Source organism: Palaemon carinicauda, chromosome 23, assembly GCF_036898095.1.
Source record: "Palaemon carinicauda isolate YSFRI2023 chromosome 23, ASM3689809v2, whole genome shotgun sequence".
Lineage (NCBI taxonomy): Eukaryota > Metazoa > Arthropoda > Malacostraca > Decapoda > Palaemonidae > Palaemon > Palaemon carinicauda.
The window spans coordinates 60,830,268-60,851,354 of NC_090747.1; the positions used below are offsets into that span (position 1 = coordinate 60,830,268).

General features: G+C 40.9%; 1 protein-coding gene across 1 annotated transcript in view; it reads left to right on the forward strand.

The window, feature by feature from the left end:
* Hpf1 (Histone PARylation factor 1) overlaps positions 1 to 21,087 on the forward strand; it is a 31,524-nt gene that overhangs the window by 5,282 nt on the left and 5,155 nt on the right. Inside the window, exons 2-8 of the mRNA XM_068346967.1 lie at positions 56 to 191; positions 884 to 1,054; positions 1,881 to 2,017; positions 2,961 to 3,106; positions 16,404 to 16,639; positions 17,544 to 17,669; positions 20,486 to 20,613. Of these exons, the coding sequence (XP_068203068.1) occupies positions 56 to 191; positions 884 to 1,054; positions 1,881 to 2,017; positions 2,961 to 3,106; positions 16,404 to 16,639; positions 17,544 to 17,669; positions 20,486 to 20,613 (1,080 nt within the window). The remainder of the gene's footprint in view (positions 1 to 55; positions 192 to 883; positions 1,055 to 1,880; positions 2,018 to 2,960; positions 3,107 to 16,403; positions 16,640 to 17,543; positions 17,670 to 20,485; positions 20,614 to 21,087) is intronic.

Genomic DNA, 21,087 nt, shown 5'->3' on the forward strand with positions numbered 1-21,087 from the left:
TGCTGGAGAGTATTATTTGAATTGGTTTATTGATCGTTCCGTTTCATCCTTGCAGAAGGAACTGGAGACCAAGAGACTGTGCACCACGTCGCCCTCAGAATCCTCCAGCGATAAGGAGGACTTCTGCGTTCCCGAGAGCATCTTCAGTAAAGTTCCCGTCGCAAACCAGGATGGCTCGCAGAAAGACGAAGGTCAGTTCAGGAGGTCTTGGGCTTTGTCAACTAACTTCTTGGTGGTAGAAACAGTAAGTGAAAATCACTAATTGCAAGATGAGGAAATATTAGTTGAAGCAATTAGTTTTGGCCCTATTGCCAATTCTATTTTCAGGAAGATAGGTCATAAATGTGTATCATTTGTGCCAGTATTGTACATTTATTGTTAGATGATAAATTACCAATAATTGTTGAAGTATTTTAAAGAATATTTTTTACGTTAAGTTAGCGAGTTCTGTTAATTTTGATTCTTATCACCATCTTGTCCACTTGGGGTTAACCGCCCACTTTTTAACTTTCTGCCGTTGATGTACCCTCTTTTCGACTTTCTTGTCATTGAGCATTTTTTTAATAGTTTTTTCCTGTCAGTGTACCCTCTTTTTAGCTTTCTGCTTGAACTATTTTCTTCATAATGTTTTTCTGTCCTTTCAAACTTAATAGCCTTTTGGAACGTTAGTATATGTGAATTTACACCTCGGTGCTAAAGGGTCCCCTTGGCAAGCTATTTGGTGTAAAATTGGTCCCCTTACCATTTGGTGCAAAATGGACCTCTTGGCAAGCCATTTGGTGCAGGGTCCATTAGAAATATGTCATTCAATGAGGGAAAGTTTGGAATGGTAGAATTTGACATTATTTTTGTCCGTTCCCAAAGGAAAATTCATCTATTTCAGAGGACAGGCCGTTGGAACCCCACCCCGAGGTAGTTCACGAAGACTACCCCGTCAGCGAATCCCCGGAGGACGTCCGGCTGAGCATAGAGCAAAAATTCCTGCTGGAGTTGCCCGACGATTTCTACGACTTCTGGGATCTGTGCGTGAGGCTCGACAGAGAAAAACCAGAAGGTAAAGACTCGGGGAAAACAAATTAGAATCAGTTCAGGATTCACTTCTTCTAATTACCGTACAGTATATAGACAGTCCATAGATTCCAAGAGGCTGTTTGTTAGTGGAAATTTTGTTAAATTCTGGTCTAGGGTAAATGGCTCCCCGAGTGTCCGCTCTCCCCGTGTGAAAACAAACTAGAATCAGCTCAGGCTTCGCTTTTTTCTTCTAATTACCGTACTGTATATAGAAAGTCCATAGATTCCAAAATGCCGTTTGTTAGTGGAAATTTTGTTAAATTCTGGCGTAGGGTAAATGTCTCCTAGAGTGTCCGTTCTCCCGGTGTGTATTTTAATAATTAAAAGTTAATTCCTATGTCTGGAACTGATAAAATCATTTGAAAGTCAGCGAGAAACTTATAATTCTTCTGTTATGTAATCTCAAGATATTTGTCATTTTTCTATATGGAAATGAAAAACATATTATTACTATCTAAGCTACAACCCTGGTTAGAAAAGCAGGATGCTATATCCCAAGGGCTCCAACAGGGAAAAATAGCCCAGTGAGGAAGGGATATAAGAGTAATAAACAATTTAAATGTAATATTTTAAGAACTGTAACAATATTAAATTAGATCTTTCATATATGAAGTAAAAACTTGAAAAAAACCAGCAGGCGATAGATAATATAGAATAGAATAGTTGGCCAAAGTGTACCCTTAAGCTTGTCTATTGTATTGTGCTTGAGTGTACCCTCAAGCTTTTGTTTATAAATGATTTTAGAACTGTAAATATGTTATTTTGTCACCAATGTCATACAACGTTGACCAATATCTTATCGTTTTCAGAGGCCCTCATCAAAGCCGGACTGACCTTAGTCGGACCGTACGATGTCCTAACGGGAAAACTGAAGAACATCAAGAAGCGGACGGTTTCCACTTACTTGTGCCACTGGCGTTATTATTACGACCCTCCGGAATTCATGGTTGGTATATCGGGAATCGTGTCGGGAACTATCTCTTGGGTAGATTGAAATATATTTTTCTGGGATATTGTTATTGCCATGATTATTTTTGTTGGATTTAGTTTTAATTTTAACTTCATTTTTAACTATAAGGGCACTCAGTAGAGCACATACCTCTGCTGCGGAAGCTTATTTCTTAACCTTGACCTTTGACCTTAACATGTATTAATTGGCATGGATTTTATACACTCGAATATGAACCAAATTTTAAGTTTGTGACAACAATGTCCAAACTTATGGCTGATTACAAGAATTGGACATTTTGCTTGACTGTGACCTTGACCTAAAATTTACTCTTTTCCAGCTTTATACATAACAGTTAATCCCTGCAAGTTTCATTACTCTACTATAATAATTGTGGCTAGGAATCTGTTCACAAACAAACAACCACACACACAAACAGGGGTGAAAACATAACCTCCCTCCAACTTCCTTGGGCGGAGGTAATTAATTTAATCATAGATTAATCCTTTTACCCCCAAAGGACATACTGGTACATTTCACAAAAGCCATCCCTTTACCCCCATGGACGTCCTTGCAAAATAATGCTATAAAATTTTTTTTTTTTTTCATATTTTTGATAATTTTTTGAGAAAATTCAGGCATTTTCCAAGAGAATGAGACCAACCTGGCCTCTCTATGACAAAAATTAAGGCTTTAGAGCAATTTAAAAAAAATATACTGCAAAATGTGCTGGGAAAAAAATAACCCCTTGGTGGTTAAGGGTTGGAAATTTACAAATAGCCTGGGGGTAAAAGGGTTAATGTATCTGTTATGTTATAAGTATTTTATGATTTCCAAGTTCAATTTACTATCTCCATCACTTCATTGCCAAATTTTTCTTTTGTATTTAGTATTTAATATTTAGGAAAACATTTAATAATCTATATTTTTCTGTCAACAGACAGTCATAGCCGGGAATGAGAGAGAGTTTCACATCGGATACTACAGGGACGACCCGTTCCTGTTGCCCAATTTCGTCGCCTCCATGTCGGACGTAAAGCCGGGGGTTCTGAACCCATTGGGAGAGAACATCTTCGCTGGCGTCTGGTAAGGAAAACGTGGCGTTCTCTCGTCTTATTTTAGTAGGTTTAACAAGGTCACCAGCCACCCGTTGAGATACTACCACTATAGATTTATTGGTTCCTTTGACTGGCTAGGTAGTACTACATCAAATTCCTCCCTGGTTATGGCTCATTTTTCCTTTGCCTGGACATACACCAAATAGTCTGTCCTATTCCTTACACATTCTCCTCTTTATTCATACACCTGACAACATGAGATTACAGAAAAAGCTCTTATTTACTCAAGGGATTAACTACTGCACTGTAATTGTTCAGTGTGGATAATTAACCCTTGATTAGGGTGGAAGAGACATTTTAGCTATGGTAAAGAGGTCTTCTAGGAGAAAGACATTCCAAAATCAAACTCTTGTTCTCTAGACTTGCATAGTGCAATAGCCTCTGTACCATGGTGTTCCACTTTCTTGGGATGGAGTTCTCTCGCTTGAGATTACACTCAGGCACATTATTCTGTTTCCTTATTTCCTTCCTTCACTGGACTATTTTCCCTGTTGAAGCCCTTGGGCTTATAGCTTCCAGGTTTTACAATTAGGGTTGTAGTTTAGCACATAATAATAATAATGCTGTAAATGTCATCCTTTAGTAGTACAGTAGTAAGATTCTGGCAAGAGCTGGTGACGGTCAATGAAGAATTATCGAGGTTCTGGTAACTGGTGGTCTGGGTCTAAGCCTCCGTTCAGGTTCTGGCCATTGAGTTGAACTGACGTCTTCTCTACGCTTGATGTGTTTCTACATGCGCTGTTGGTCCTTACATCCCACACTTTTACCTTTTAATATTACCTCCGCCAAAGAGGATATAAAATAGTCGGTTTATTTATTGATTTTTCTGTGAGTCTGTCTGTAGACAGGATCAGTTAAAACTACCTAATGGATTTTGACAAAATTTCCACCCCATATAGAAATATGGGAGAAGTACAAGAGGAAGGCCAAGGTTTGGGTGGATGGATGGAGTGAAGGAAGCTCTGGGTGATAGGAGGAGAGATGTGAGAGAGGCAAGAGAGCGTGCTAGAAATAGGAATGAATGGCGAGCGATTGATGACGCAGTTCCTGTAGGCCCTGCTGCTTCCTCCAGTGCCTTGGATGACCACGGAGGTAGTAGCAGTAGGGGATTCAGCATTATGACGCTTTATCTGTGGTGGATAATGTGGGAGGGTGGGCTGTGCCACCCTAGCAGTACCAGCCGAACTGTGTTGAGTCCCTTGTCAGGCTGGGAGGAACGTAGAGAGGAGACGTCCCCTTTTTTGTTTCATTTGTTTCATGTCGGCTACCCCCCAAAATTGGAGGAAGTGCCTTGGGATATGTATGTATATAGATCTTAGGTCATGGATGACCCCATTAGATTTTGGAGATGATGCAGCTTTGCATTTTTCAATATTAAACTTACCCGATAATCATGTAGCTGTCAACTCCGTTGCCCGACAGAATTCTACGGAAGGGATACGCCAGCGATCGCTATACAAGAGGGGGGTGTACTCACAAGCGCCACCTGTGGCCAGGTACTGCAGTACTTCTTGTTGACACCACTTCAATTTTTCCTCTGTCGTGCTTCCGGCAAGACGTTCATGGATACGCTTATAATTTTGGAGTCTTGTTCACGGTTTTTGGTGAAGTATTGCTCTAAGATTTCAGCTTTCGCTATTCAGGAAGTTTTATTATTAGCTTAGCTAGCTTTTGGAATTAATTTGATTAATTATGGTGACGAAGAGAGTATGAACTCTCTTTCACTTTTAAATGGCCGACCCTTCCCTTAGACGGAAGTGTTGGTGTCTAAGAGAGTATAGACTCTCTTTCTTAATTTTGCTTAACAAAAGTTATAGATTTTTTTTTTTATCTCTCCGCCTTTTATAGGCCTCTTCGATTAACTTCCTTTTATTATAAACTTATTAAAATTAATTTTTATATTTGTTTATATTCGACCTTTCCTAATAGTAGGCGGTCTTTTCTTGGTACCGAAGTTAATTAACATTGAGCCCGTCATTTCGGTTTTACCTGTTAACATATTATGCTATTTTAATGTTTTTGAAAGAATTTCTTTGATAGTCTCGTACTGTTTTCAAAGTTGAACTAACGTTTTGTTTTGTCTCTGCAGTTGTTGACGTTCAGAACGTTCAACTTGCGCTCTATCGTTACGATAGAGAGAGAATTTTCACGGTGTCACGTTGCAGTAAGAGTAACCGTTTCTAACGTTTTGTTCATTCTTTCTTAGCTTAATGGTTTTAATTCTAATAAAGGAACTTTTTATTTGGGAAATATTTCAGTTTTTTCCTTTAACAATAATATGTTTTAACGATATATATGATTGGGCTCTTCTCTCAGGTTCTAAGTCAAGAGAGAGAGAGAGAGAGAGATAGAGACGGAGGGAGAGAGAGCTGGATAAACGTTTCGTTCAAGCGAGTAACGTTGTTATCGTTTTTGCTCTTCTCCCTAGTCACTTTAGGGGAAGAAGGTAAACGTTTCATGAGTTTTATTCTTGTTCTCAAGCTTTATGCGGTGAGAGATTTTAAACGTAGTTTATTTGATCTAGTGTTTAGTCTCTTTCCAGCCACTGAATTATTTATCTTTCATTAGATTTTTCTGTTACATTGTAATTCTGTTTTCGCAATTACTAACTTTTAAGGAAGGATAGAATTGCGTGTTTCAGGTACAAACCACTTAAAGTTTCGAGTTCAGTGAAATAAATGCAAACAGAAAATCAAAAGTGATTAGCGCAAAGTGTGTCAGTGTTGTGCGTGAGGGTACTTCTGTGCGTGCCAGTCGTCCTCCCAGTCCGGGACCTCTTGCAAGCTCCCAAGCCCAGGGGAGAAGCAATGTCGAAGGGCAAAAGGGTTCGGCAGGCCTTGATCGGCGCACAGAAGTATCCTCGGTGGTTGCGGGCGTGTCTTACAGAGACCGTCACTCCCACCCGCAGACGATTGAGCCCGTCTTTTACTCGTCTGCAGAAGAAATTTCAGGGAGAAAACGCTGGACTCAGGTCTCAAGACCTCTCAAACGCAAAGTCCAGACCTCAAGAGTTCTACAACCTGGTTGCAGTCATTGGATTAGCTCTGACTCTCCGCAGTCATCAGGTGACTGCACACCTCCTAAGAGAGGTAAGGTGATGCCGCAACAGACTTCATCTTCTGTTAAGGCTTTGCCTCAGCAGACCTTAGCGTCTGTCGACCCCAAGATGACTTTGCTGCAGTCCATGCAGTCACAGCTTGCGGTCTTAATGCGTGAGTGTCAGGCTGAGAAGGTTACACCTCCTCCTGCGATCGCTCCGCCTCACCGCAGTCCAGTCTGCCAGGCGTACGAAGTTGAGGTTCCTCAGGATACCTTACCGCGTACTGAGTTGCCAGTTACCAGCGGTGTGCAGCAACCTCCGCCTTCCTTAAGGCAACCTCAGCAATGGGAGCAGGAGTCTTATGCCTTACTTCCTCCGCTTCCGCCTGCGGTTCCACCAGCGAGGCATCAATCTCTTGAGGTACGACAACCTCTTCCATCCATGAGGCAGCCACCTCAGCACTCGCTGCAGCGACCTCAACCCTCCTCAAGGCGAGAGCCTCAACTCCTTAGGCTAGCACCTCAGGAACCTCAACTCGCGAGACAAGAACTGCGTTCTGCGCAGCCGCTACCTCAACTCTCGCAGCTCACACCTCAGGAACCTCAACTCGTTCCTCAGGAACCTGCTACTGCGCATCCGCTACCCTTACAGCAAGCGCAACTCTTGAGACAAGAAACTCATGCTAGGAGTCAGCCACCTCAATGCATGCATCTGCCACTTTCTCCTCAACTTGAGCCTTTCCCATTCAACTTTGAAATAACAAATGACAATAACACCTCATTACTTTCATAACTTGCATTTGTAATCATATACATGTATGCCTACACAAGCATTATGATAATGGAGGTTATTCGTATTACTTAAATAAAAAAAATATATATGTATTCCTTGCAATATATTTTTAACAAATCGCAAATATGGCAAAATACCTTCAAAACAAAAATGAATCATGAGTTATGAATGTAATGTAAATATTATGTTGATATTAAAACCCCATGCAAGCATGCATGAAGTATGCAGTGTTGCCAACAGGGCGAGTTTCCCTGTCCTAGGTGAAGTAGATTATAGATCGTATATTTAGTGCAGCTTAATTCTACGATTATCATGCCTGCTATCAAATTCATCAACAAAACAGTCTAAATCAATTCCCTCGGCACGTGCACTTTCATGGACAGTAATGCGATATTACTCATTCTAGCACTGGTCATGGAATTTCTGAGAAATGTTACACGCCATGCAACATGCTCTGCTTCTCTTACAGCATGCTCTACATACAGCATGCTCTGCATACAGCATGCTCTACATACAGCATGCTCTGCATACCTTACCGCATGCTTCTCAGTCACACATCTTTGGTTGTTGCCAACTCACTAGACTGTCAAGCAGTTTCATAACGTTGCCTTCTAGTCTGCTGCTTTTGCACCAGTGAAACCCTCACTGAGAGAACTTAGCTTTTCTCGGATATGGTCCCTGTAGATGAGAAAGTGCTTTTCTCCCTCCTTCTGATATTCCCTTGAGGACTCTGTCATTTGGAGAGGAGCCTTTTGCTGCGTAGCCTCCTATGGACTTTTATTTAAGCATAACATGCTTCCAGGGAAGGTAATGCTTCCACTTCAGTCGCTAACCCCGTCTGTTACCACACCTGCTCCCTTAGACCTTGAGCTGTGTTGCAAGACATGCAGTCCAAGCTTAGTCCTTATTAGAGGATTTTTTGTTTACGGAGTCAGTGTGTCACTGGGAAGACGTTCAACAACCAGCAGAAGTGACTTGTTGTGACGCAGTGCGACAACCTCAGCAACCCGATAAGGAGTTGTCTATACGACCCAGACAGTCTAGACAGCTTCGGGTTGTCACTGTACTTCCTCGCTTCCCCATGGTTGACAGTTCACAGACTGTGCAGCAGTACCATGATCTTGTGTCCGGCTCCGTCAGACGACTGGCTTTTAAGAGCTCCCACAAGTCGTCGCTGTCTGGAGATTCTCAGATGGACTATGGATCTGACCAAGGAACTGGGCCTCCTGGTCAATTTTGAGGAGTCTCAGCTCGTCCCATCCCAGACCATTGTCTACCTGGGTATGGATCTTCAGAGTCGAGCTTTTCGGGCTTTTCCGTCGGCCCCAAGGATCTTCCAAGCCCTAGAATGCATCCAGAGCATGCTGAGAAGGAACCGATGCTCAGTCAGGTAGTGGATGAGTCTAACAGGGACACTTTCATCGCTGGCCCTGTTCATCGTGTTAGGGAGACTCCACCTCCCCCCCCCTTCAGTATCATCTAGCTGCTCACTGGATAAAGGACATGACGCTAGAGACGGTCTCAGTTCTTGTTTCCGAAGAGAGGAGGTCTTCTCTCGCGTGGTGTAAGAACAGCTTTCTTCTCAAGGAAGTCTACTTTTGGCTGTTCAGAAACCCGACCGCCGTCTCCTCTCGGACGCATCAGACACGGGCTGGGGTGCGACTTTGGACGGACAGGAATGCTCGGGAACATGGAATCAGGAGCAAAGGACACTTCACATCAATTGCAAGGAGTTGTTGGCGGTTCTTCTGGCCTTGATAAACTTCAAGTCCCTCCAGCTTAACAAGGTGGTGGAGGTGGACTCTGACAACACCACAGCCCTGGCTTACATCTTCAAGCAGGGAGGGACTCTTTCGTGGAAGTTGTTCTAGATCGCAAGGGACCTCCTCATCTGGTCAAAAGATCGAAAGCTCACGCTGGTAACGAGGTTCATTCAGGGCGGTATGAATGTCATGGCAGATCGCCTCAGCCGGAAGGGTCAGGTCATCCCCACAGAGTGGACCCTTCTCAAGAGTGTTTGCAGCAGACTTTGGGCCCTGTGGGGTCAGCCAACCTTAGATCTGTTCGCTACCTCGATAACCTAGAGACTCCTGTTGTATTGTTCTCCGATTCCAGACCCAGCAGCAGTTCACGTGGATGCTTTTCTGCTGGATTGGTCCCATCTCGACCTGTATGCATTCCCGCCGTTTTAGATTGTCAACAGGGTACTTCAGAAGTTCTCCTCTCGCAAAGGGACACGGCTGACGTGGATTGGCTCCGCTCTGGCCCGCGAGAGAATGGTTCATAGAGGTACTGCAATGGCTGGTCGACATTCCCAGGACTCTTCCTCTAGGAGTGAACCTTCTACGTCAACCTCACGTAAAGAAGGTACACCCAAACCTCCACGCTCTTCGTCTGACTGCCTTCAGACTTTCGAAAGACTCGAGCTAGGGGCTTTTCGAAGGAGGCAGCCAGAGCGTTTGCCAGAGCAAGGAGAACATCCACTCTCAGAATCTATCAGTCTCAAAGGGAAGTCTTCCGTAGCTGGTACAAGAACAATGCAGTTTCCTCAACCAGTACCACTGTAACCCAGATTGCTGACTTCCTGTTACATCTAAGGAAAGTAAGATCCCTTTCAGCTCCTACGATCAAGGGTTACAGAAGTATGTTGGCAGCGGTTTTCCGCCACAGAGGCTTGGATCTTTCCACCAACAAAGATCTACAGGACCTCCCTAGGTCTTTTGAGACCTCAAAGGAACGTCGGTTGTCCACTCCAGGCTGGAATCTAGACGTGGTCCTAAGGTTCCTTATGTCATCAAGATTTGAACCTCTCCAATCAGCCTCTTTTTAGGACCTCACATTAAAAACTCTTTTCTTCGTGTGCTTGACAACAGCTAAAAGAGTAAGTGAGATCCACGCCTTCAGCAGGATCATTGTTTTCACATCTGAAACGGCTACATGTTCCTTGCAGCTCGGTTTTTGCTAAACGAGCTTCCTTCACGTCCTTGGCCTAAGTCGTTCGAGATCCCAAGCCTGTCCAACTTGGTGGGGAATGAACTGGAGAGAGTACTTTGCCCAGTTAGAGCTCTTAGGTACTATCTAAAAAGGTCTTAACCTTTACGAGGACAATCAGAAGCCTTATGGTGTGCTATCAAGAAACCTTCTTTCCCAAGTTCTAAGAACTCAGTTTCTTACTATTCAGGCTTCTGATTAGGGAAGCACATTCTCATCTGAAGGAAGAAGACCTTGCTTTGCTGAAGGTAAGGACACATGAAGTGGGAGCTGTGGCTACTTCAGTGGCCTTCAAACAGAACCATTCTCTGCAGAGTGTTATGGATGCAACCTATTGGAGAAGCAAGTCAGTGTTCGCATCATTCTATCTCAAAGATGTCCAGTCTCTTTACGAGTACTGCTACACCCTGGGACCATTCGTAGCAACGAATGCAGTAGTAGGCGAGGGCTCAGCCACTACATTCCCATAATCCCATAACCTTTTAACCTTTCTCTTGAATACTTTTTATGGGTTGTACGGTCGGCTAAGAAGCCTTCCACATCCTTGTTGATTTGGCGGGTGGTCAATTCTTTCTTGAGAAGCGCCGAGCTTAAAGGTTGTGATGAGGTCCTTTAGTATGGGTTGCAGCCCTTGATACTTCAGCACCTTAGAGTTGTTCAGTCTCCTAAGAGGAACGCTGCGCTCAGTAAGGAAGACGAACTTATTTAAGGCAGAGTAATGGCTCAAGTCGACTTCCTTACCAGGTACTTGTAATTTCATTGTTATTTTGAATAACTGATAATATGAAATACGGGATACTTAGCTTCTTGATATACATGTACACTGGTTTTCACCCACCTCCCTGGGTGTGAATCAGCTACATGATTATCGGGTAAGTTTAATATTGAAAAATGTTATTTTCATTAGTAAAATAAATTTTTGAATATACTTACCCGATAATCATGATTTAATTGACCCACCCTTCCTCCCCATAGAACCAGTGGACCGAGGAAAAATTGAAGTGGTGTCAACAAGAAGTACTGCAGTACCTGGCCACAGGTGGCGCTTGTGAGTACACCCCCCTCTTGTATAGCGATCGCTGGCGTATCCCTTCCGTAGAATTCTGTCGGGCAACGGAGTTGACAGCTACATGATTATCGGGTAAGTATATTCAAAAATTTATTTTACTAATGAAAATAACATTTTTCGCCATCTATAGTCAGCATATGAGAAGGGGGATGCAGGATGCAGTGTTCATAGACTAATGTTAGATATTAGAGTAGATTCACCCATGGTCAGTATATGGAGAAAAAAGTTTTTCATCCGTAGACTTGAGTAAAATGTTGGCAATATTCATTGGCAGAGGTCTGAAATTTCTGATTGTTTTTTTTTTATTATTATTATTATTAGCCTGCTGCTTCCTCCGGTGCCTTAGATGACCGCGGAGGTAGCAGCAGTAGAGGATTCAGCATTATGGAGCTTCATCTGTGGTGGATAACGGTTGAGGGTGGGTTGTGGCACCCTAGCAGTACCAGCTAAACACGGTTGAGTCCCTTGTCAGGCTGGGAGGAATGTAGAGAGTAAAGGTCCCCTTTTTGTTTTTGTTTCATTTGTTGATGTCGGCTACCCCCCAAAATTGGGGGAAGTGCCTTGGTATATGTATGTATTATTAGCCAAGCTACAACCCTAGTTGGGAAAGCCGGATGCTACAAGCCCAAGGGTTTTGAGGAAAATAGCTCAGTGAGGCGAGGAAATAAAGAAATACAGTAAATGATTTGAGAAGTAACGAATAATAGATATATATCATCTTGAGATCAGTAACTACGTAAGAATAGATCTGTCATATGTAAACTATGAAGAGAGACTCAAGTCATCTTGTTATTTGGTTATTATCAAAGTTTGTTTACCTTCTTGAGATCTGATTGGTTGGAATATGCAGCAAGTGGTGTAAACATTGAGGGGACTTTATTACCTCCGCCAGCGAAGTTGGAATTAGGTTATGTTATCGCTCCTGTTTGTGTATTCGTTTGTGTGTTTGTTTGTGAGCAGCTTCCTCGCCACAATTTTGATCGTAGAGTAATGAAACTTGTAGGGATTAACTGTTATGTTAAAAGCTGGAAGCATTTAAATTTTGGAATGCCAAGGTCACAGTCAAGCAAAATGTCCAATTCACGTAATGAGCCATAAGTTTGGACATCGTTGTCACAGAGACTTCAAACTTGGTTCATATTTGAGTACCTGCGTCAAAAAATGGACCTCCAGCTACACAGGCTACTCTGACCATCGCAACAAGACCAACTCCCTTATTGGACGTTGTCCGATTTCGAGCTATTAACCCTTTTACCCCCAGGCTATTTGGAAATTTCCAACCGTTAACCCCCAGGGGTTATTTTTTTCCCAGCACATTTTGCAGTATATATTTTTTTTAATTGCTCTAACAGCCTTAATTTTTGTCATAGAGAGGTCAGGTTGGTCTCATTCTCTTGGAAAATGTCTGAAGTTTCTCAAAGAATTATCAAAAATATGCAAAATAAAATGTAAATAGCAGGTTTTTGCAAGGACGTACCGGTACGTCCATGGGGGTAAAGGGATGAGTTTTGTGAAACGTACCAGTAAGTCCTTTGGGGGTAAAAGGGTTATAAGATAAATGTAATTTCATTAAAACCGACGAGGGACCGTGTTTTGAGAGGACTTATCTGCTTTGGGACACCCCCTCAACTGAGCTTCGAACTCCAGCCTCGGTCGTCATCTCGTCATTATCCTGTCCGTCGTTTATGTTCCTGGTTGCTACCTCTTTCACAAGATGTTACAAGCTGCTTGCCAGCGCAAGAGCCCATGGTCCTCTTTTTTTTTATAACTTGAGACCAATTTACCCCATCCGTCCATTGCAACATGACCAAATATCAGCAGTTGTGAGCAACATCAAGCAAAGTTTTTTTTTTTATAATTCTTGATTTCACTAAAGATATTAGCCATACTGAACAGTTGTCAGTTGTGATTTGGGTTCCGCTCGTGGCGATGCCCTATATAATGGAACATTTAATTTTTTTTTTTTTGGAGGCAGAGTAGTCAACTAGGCTATGTTTGGCATCTCTGATTCTTAAGCAGCTGGAGGAGTTGAAAGTTTCTTTCACGGACTGTAGAGGACAATTTTAAGACAATGGAGCCAACGTGAAGGAAGAAAACCAGAGCTCTGTTTATTCCATGTTGGGCTCATTCTCTTTAATTTGCTCGCGACTGAGGCTGCAAAGGATTCTACTGAGAGCACAATTTACTTTGGCATACTGCAGAAGCTTTACAAACTTTTCAGCCTCCGCACTACAATCGGCCATTCTTAGAAAAGAAACGTGAACATCACATTGAAGAGGTGGTTTGATACAAGCAGGGAAAGCAAAATCAAGAGAGTGGAGCCCCCTGAGATATCGAGAAGCTATGGCGAGATATGCATTTATCGAGGCGAGGGACCAAACCAAAGGCTTGTTTAGTTGCGTGGCATGTCCTGTTGTGCCAAATTCAGATGCGAGCAGGTTGACGCTGTCTCGTAACATACAAGTTCATATCTGCTAAAGAAAACAGATTTCCACTATTACAGGGATATAAGTTTTGTAATTGCATAAATGGTAGGCAGAGATATCTGAATAAATGAATGTGGAGGCTGTATTGAAAGAAAAAAAAAGGTTGAGGTCCACAAGGCAGCACTTCTATGAATCATGTGACGAGCCTTTGATTGATGCTTTGAAGAAGTTTGAGGTGACATTCTTGAATGCAGTGGTTGGTGCTGCAGCGTTAGCCATTCAAGAAAGATTGAATGGCTGAGTAAGCTCTAATTGAAGGTTGGCATCGAGCGCTGCATGTGGAACGTACGGAAGCTAGTTTCTGGGTTCACCCCAAAAAGTTTAAAAACTGTAGGAGAAAAGTTTGGAGGGCTGACATTTCCCAAATCCGACATTCGAGGAGCTGACAGAACAGGAAGAACCTAAGTACTACGCTATAGTTTTAGGGACATTCTAACTTGGATGGCTGAGAGCTTGCACAGCGGCAGCTGAAAATCTTCCATGACTTACCATCAAAGACTATGTTTTTGCTTTCCCTACCTGGTGACATTTATCCATCAAGGGGAGATTTAAATTATATCCAACTAGAGGGGCACTCAGTAGAGCGCGGACCTCTGCCGCGGCAGCTTATTTCTCACTTTTGCTTAACCTTGACCTTAACGTGTATTAAGTGTTGTTGGTTTTCATGCTCTCAAATATGAACCAAGATTGAAGTCTGTGACAACGATGCGATGTCCAAACTTATGGCTGATTACGTGTATTGGACATTTTGCTTTACCTTTGACCTTGACCTTCCAAAATTTAATTATTTCCAGCTTTTTACACAGCAGTTAATTCCTTGAAATTTCATTACTGTACAATTAAGTTGTGGCCGGCGAGCTGTTCACAAACACATAAACAGAGGCGAACACATAACCTCCTCCTAGCGAATGTAAATATGTGTACTGCTCTCAGAATTGGCATCATTCTTCCAGTCACAGTTGCTGGAGCAGAGTGAACCTTTTCAAAACATCGTCACATCCTACCTGAGGTCACAATTTCACACCGTAATTGAGCAAATTTCCTAAGCTGAGGTATTTGATGACTGTATCAAGGATGGTTAGAAGAGTTAGTATTAAGAGATGACAGTTGTGCTGTTGTGCAATTTATTTATTTTTTTTTACCTTCACCAACGAAGTTGGAAGGAGGTTATGTTTTGCCCCCTGTTTGTGTGTGTGTGTCTGCTTGTGAACAGCTTCCTGGCCACAATTTGCAGGGATTAACTCACGTAAAAAGCTGGAAGTTATTAGATTTTGGAAGGACACGGGCAAGCAAAATGTCCAATTCACATAATCAGCCATATGTTTGGACATTGTCACAGAGACTTCAAACTTGGTTCATATTTGAGTGTATGAAAATCCACACCAATTAATGCATGTTAATGTCAAAGGTCAAGGTTGAGAAGTAAGCTGCCATGGCAGGGGTCTGCGCTCTACTGGGTGGCTCTCTTGTTTTCGAAGTGTAACATAATAAAATCAATTTGAATATTGATTTTGTGAACAGCGTGGGCTTTAGATGGCAGTTGTCCTGTAGGGCAATGTAGTTTTTGGCTCAAAGTGTCAGAAAATTAAATTTATTTAACCCTTTTACCCCCAAAGGACGTACTGGTACGTTTCACAAAAGCCATCCCTTTACCCCCATGGACGTACCGGTACATCCTTGCAAAAAAATGCTATAAAAAAATATTTTTTTCATATTTTTTATAATTTTTTGAGAAAATTCAGACATTTTCCAAGAGAATGAGACCAACCTGACCTCTCTATGACAAAAATTAAGGCTGTTAGAGCAATTTAAAAAACTATACTGCAAAATTTGCTGGGGAAAAAATAACCCCCTGGGGGTTAAAGGTTGGAAATTTCCAAAGAGCCTGGGGGTTAAAAGGGTTAAATAATACTGTATGTATTTTGTGAAAAAAGGTTATTCCTGGTCTTAGTAATGGGGAATTTAAACGTGTGTTGGCGGACGGGATGAGGTTGGGGGCAGCAGGAGGTGAGGTTCGCCCAGGGTGCAATGCAAGCTAGGACGGCCACCGTCCACCTGTGGCCAAAATGTTGAACGATCTTCTTAATCAGGTAGTTGAATCGGTGGAACTTTTAAAAGTTCAAACTTGCAGAAAATGTTTTTAAATGTTGAATAAGGTGATGTGTCTCTTTTTGTAGCTTATTTATGAAAGACTTGTTTTATTTTTGTTACTGTTCTTAACCCTTTTACCCCCAGGCTCTTTGGAAATTTCCAACCCTTAATCCCCAAGGGGTTATTTTTGTCCCAGCACATTTTGCAGTATATTTTTTTTTAAATTGCTCTAACACCCTTAATTTTTGTCATAGAGAGGTCAGGTTGGTCTCATTCTCTTGGAAAATGCCTGAATTTATTCAAAAAATTATCAAAAATATGAAAAAAAAAAATTTATAGCATTTTTTTGCAAGGACGTACGGGTACGTCCATGGGGGTAAAGGGATGGGTTTTGTGAAACGTACCAGTACGTCCTTTGGGGGTAAAAGGGTTAAGATATTTTAATTGTTCATTACTTCTCGTGTCTATTTGTTTTCTTTCCTCACTGTGCTATTTTTCCTTGTTGGAGCCTTTGCGCTTAAAGCATTCTGCTTCAACTGGGGTTGTAGCTTAGCTAGTAATGATGATAATAATTAAGTCTTAATATAGATCTGTTTTTATATTGTAGCTGTTCTTAAAATATTTTAGATTGTTCATTAATTCTCTTGTAGTTTATTTATTTCCTTGTTTCCTTAACTCACTGTGGTATTTTTCCCTATTAGAGCCCTTGGACTTATAGCATCATGCTTTTCCAACTAGGGTTGTGGCTTAGCTAGTAATAATAATAATAATTAAGACTTATTAACACGTATTACAGTGCCTACTTGACCCAGAGGATGAAGGAAGAGAATCCCTTCAAGAAAACCGCCCTACAGAGACTGCACAAGGAGGTCGAAAGCTACGCCAAGTTGAAGAAGTGGTCCCTGGAACCAAAAACGGCAGAAATGAGGGCGAGAAACAGAGAAGTCGTGGCGAAGACCTTCCACGGCGCGGGCATCGTGGTTCCCGTGGACCAAACGGGCGTTGGGTACAGACCGCTGCCAGACAGTGATGGTATATATTTTCTCTTTTTGATGTGTTTACAACAACACTTTGGGATTGGAGTTGTAATGGCTCTCCCACATATCCAATCCTATCCCATTTCCTTCTAGACAAGGTTAACTCTATTCGGGGAAAGATAGCCATGGATGTTTTAAACACGTCCTTGTTACATACACGATATCTCTCAGGATATTTGCTCTAGGGGTTAGAACCCTGTGATGTCACTCGTAGGAAATATCACAAGTAGAGCCTGAGTAGAGGAAGTTCCATCAGGACGACATGGCTATCTCACCGAAAAATAGATTTTTCCCATGTCAGAATCCCCTTTTGTTGTTCAATTTCTCAAGGAAATTTCCTCTTCTGTAGTCTCTTGTTGCAGTATTTTTTGTTTTTTACTAGCTCTTTTACCCCCAGGCTCTTTGGAAATTTCCAACCCTTAACCCCCAGGGGGTTATTTTTTCCCCAGCACATTTTGCAGTATATTATTTTTTAAATTGCTCTAACTGCCTTAATTTTTGTCATACAGAGGTCAGGTTAGTCTCATTCTCTTGGAAAATGCCTGAATTTTTTCAAAAGATTATCAAAAATATGAAAAAAAAATTTTTTATAGCATTTATTTGCAAGGACGTACCTTTACATACATGGGGGTAAAGGGATGGCTTTTGTGAAACGTACCAGTACGTCCTTTGGGGGTAAAAGGGTTAATAACTGCAAGACAAAATAGGATTTATTAACGTCTTTTAAAAGTACAGCATTTTGTATTTTTGAATACCTGTGAGAATTCACGTTACATTTGATTGATAGCTATCTAGTGTTAGCAAATTACTTTGTGGGTCGTGAGCTTGATGTCCGAGTTACTTATGAAGTTTCAAACGAATGTAAAGAAATTTGACTTAATATCTCTTTAATTTTGCAGCCACTCTTCGAAAGATTCTCCAGCGAGTGGTCGATGCCGAGACCGAGGAACAGCGGCTCAAGCACTACGATGATCTGCACGAGATCATCACCAATGTGCAGTTTGCGAGTGACGAAGGAGATTTTGGTGAGGCCATTATTGATTTTTCATGGTACTGTTGCTTTACAATGACAGAACGTTGACAAATTTCTTTACATGATTATTATTATTATTATTATTATTGTTATTATTTTTAATATTATTATCATTACTACTACTACTACTACTAGCTAAGTTACAGCCCTAGTGGGAAAAGCAGGATGCTATAAGCCCAAGGGCTCCAACAGATATGAATAGCCTAGTGAGGAAGGAAATAAACTACAAGAAAATAACGAACAATTGAAATATTTTAAGAACAGTAACAACATTAAAATAGATCTTTCATATATAAACTATAAACTGAGAGGTATGTCATCATACATACATACATATACCAAGGCACTTCCCCCAATTTTGGGGGTTAGCCGACATCAAACAAATGAAACAAAAAAGGGGACGTCTCCTCTCTACGTTCCTCCCAGCCTGACAAGGGACTCCACTGAGTCATCATGTTCAACATAAAAACATTCGCTGCAAGTTTGAACTTTTGAGGTTCCACTGATTCAGAATAGGATGATTAAATCTACAAAAGTAGAAATGGTCGGCATGAAATTGAATGCTAACTATGCTGTAATTCGTTTGACTTGAAGTATCGAGATACTCGCTTAAGTATACACGAATAACATGGCGGACATTGAGAGCCATTGCCATCACCAAAGTATATTTAAAGGATTCACAACTATCAATAACGTATTAAAGTATTTCATCTATTGTCGGTATTTTGCGCAGCTTACATACTTTGTTTTAAGAAAAGGTAGAGTAGAATATTTTTATTTTACATTTGGTCATTCTTTTAATTGTTAGTTTTACCAATTATTAATAGTTTTTTTTATTATTTACATAGGCATTTTTCTGTTTCCTAGTCTTGATAGAAATGGCTCCACATCTGGACTGTATTTTTCAAATTAGTATTTGATTTTATGCAAGTTATTTTTAGGTGATTTGCGGACTTTTTTTTTTTGTAGATACTGTATTGGATTACTTAGTATTCAAGGAACAGAAACTTAGTTTTTTAAATTGCAATTGTTTTCACCAAGAGAAAATAAATCAGTTGATTGGAATGTAGTTGGTAGTAGGTTGGGCAGGGCACCAGCCACCCATTGAGATACTACTGCTAGAGAGTTATTTGGTCCTTGGACTGGCCAGACAGTACTACAATCGATCCCCCTCTCTCTGGTTACAGCTCATTTTGTCTTTTCCTACACATGCACTGAATAGTCTGGCCTATTTTTTTTACACATTCTCCTCTTGCCTCACACCAGACAACACTGAGATTACCAAACAATTCTTCTTCGCTCAAGGATTTACCTACTGCACTGTAATTGTTCAGTTGCTACTTTCCTCTTTGTAAGGGTAGGAGAAACTCTTTAGATATGGTAAGCAGCACTTCTGGGAGAAGGACGCTCCAAAATCAAACCATTGTTCTCTAGTCTTGGGTAGTGCCATAGCTTCTGTACCCTGGTCTTCCACTGACTTGGGTTAGAGTTCTCTCGCTTGAGGGTACAATCAAGCACACTACTTTATTTCCTTATATCTTTTACTTCCTGGGCTATTTTCCTTGTTTGAGCCCCTAGGCTTATAACATCTTGCATCCCCAAATAGGGCTATAGCTTAGCTAGTAATGATATAGTGTATGACAGAATTTTGTTGCAAAATCCGCATCCCTTTCGTATATACATAATAATTCATTACAAATTACTGGATTAGATTATTTCTAACCTTTTTCATTGGTAGTCTTCAGGGTCTCCTTGTGGATTTTGTCTTATGACTCAAATACTTAATTTGAAGTTTGTTTCAAACCCTTTTGCCCATCACTATGCGAGTACTTTATTGTGTTTAGACTTGCTCATTTAAGCTACCAACACATCATAATACTCTACTCATGTCTGACCGTTTCAATGTACAAAACTACCAACCTTTGCATATTATTATTACCTCCGCCAAAGAATTTGGAAGGAGGTTATGGTTGCGCCGCTGTTTGTTTGTTTGTGAACAGATTCCTGGTCCCAATTTTAATCGTAGAGTAATAAAAATTGCAGGGATTAACTGTTATGTAAAAAGGCTGGAAATGATTGAATTTTGGAAGGCCAAGGTCAAAGGTCAAGGTCACGGTCAAGCAAATCATCCAATTAACGTAATCAGTCATAAGTTTGGACATCGTTGTCGCAGAGACTTCAAACATAGTTCATATTTGAGTGTATGAAAATCCACACCAATTAATACATGTTAAGGTCAAAGGTTAAGGTTGAGAAATGAGCTGCTGCGGCGAAGGTCTGCGCTCTACTGAGTGCCTCTCTAGTAGTTATTATTATTATTATTATTATTATTATTATTATTATTATTATTATTATTAGCTAAACTACATCCTTAGTTAGAAAAGTAGGATGCTACAAGTATCCGAAAAATATTTTATTTTAATTGTTCAATACTTCTCTTTTAATTTATTATTTCATTTCCTTTCTCATTGGGCTATTTGTCCTTGTTGGAGCCCCTTGGGCTTATAGCATCCTGCTTTTCCAAGTAGGGTTGTGGTTTAGTTATTAATGATGATGATGATAATAATGATAATATTAATAATTAATAATAATAATGATGATAATAATTAATAATAATGATTAATAATTAGTCTAATGAGGAAAGAAGATAAGGAAGTAAACCATATATGAGAAATAATCAGTAAAAAATATAAATTATCTTCAGGATCAGTAACGTAGTTAGAATAAATTTGTTACATTTAATGTATGAAAAGAGACTTATTTCAGCCAGTTCATCATAAAAACATTTTTATTTTTTTTTATTTACAGGAATGGGTCTCGAACTGGGCCTAGACATATTCACCTTCGGAGGAGACGTTTTCCACAAGTCGGTGTTCCACCTCTTGAGTGTGGCGTACGAACTGCTAGCGAGAGATCCCTACATCGACATCATACAGGTATGATCAGTTGCTGTATCTTGAAAATAGTACTGTATGTTGCTTCTAGAGATCCAAATCATTTACAGCTAAATCAAACTGCAAAGAGGGGTAGGTACTCAACTTAGACGAAGCAAAGGAAGCCATTATACGGAGAAAATCTTCAAAATAAACTGATAAAGAGTGCACGACAAACAATAGAACAGTAGCGTGAAGCTGCGAACAAAGGAATGGAATGCCAGAGACGTATGGGAGCACAGAAAGGTGATAGGATATGTAACAGCTCCTCCCTTATCCTACCCCTTAGTGGATTAGACTAGGTAAAGTCTATTAGGGGTGCAGATATCTATGGTTATCTTAGGATACGTCCCTGATTATACACGATATCTATGGATAGTCGTTCCGGGGTTTGGAACCCCGTGATACCTGACGGTAATTCTCCTGTAATATCACTCGCAGAAATATTATACAGTAGGAAGTAGCCGGAGGGAACTT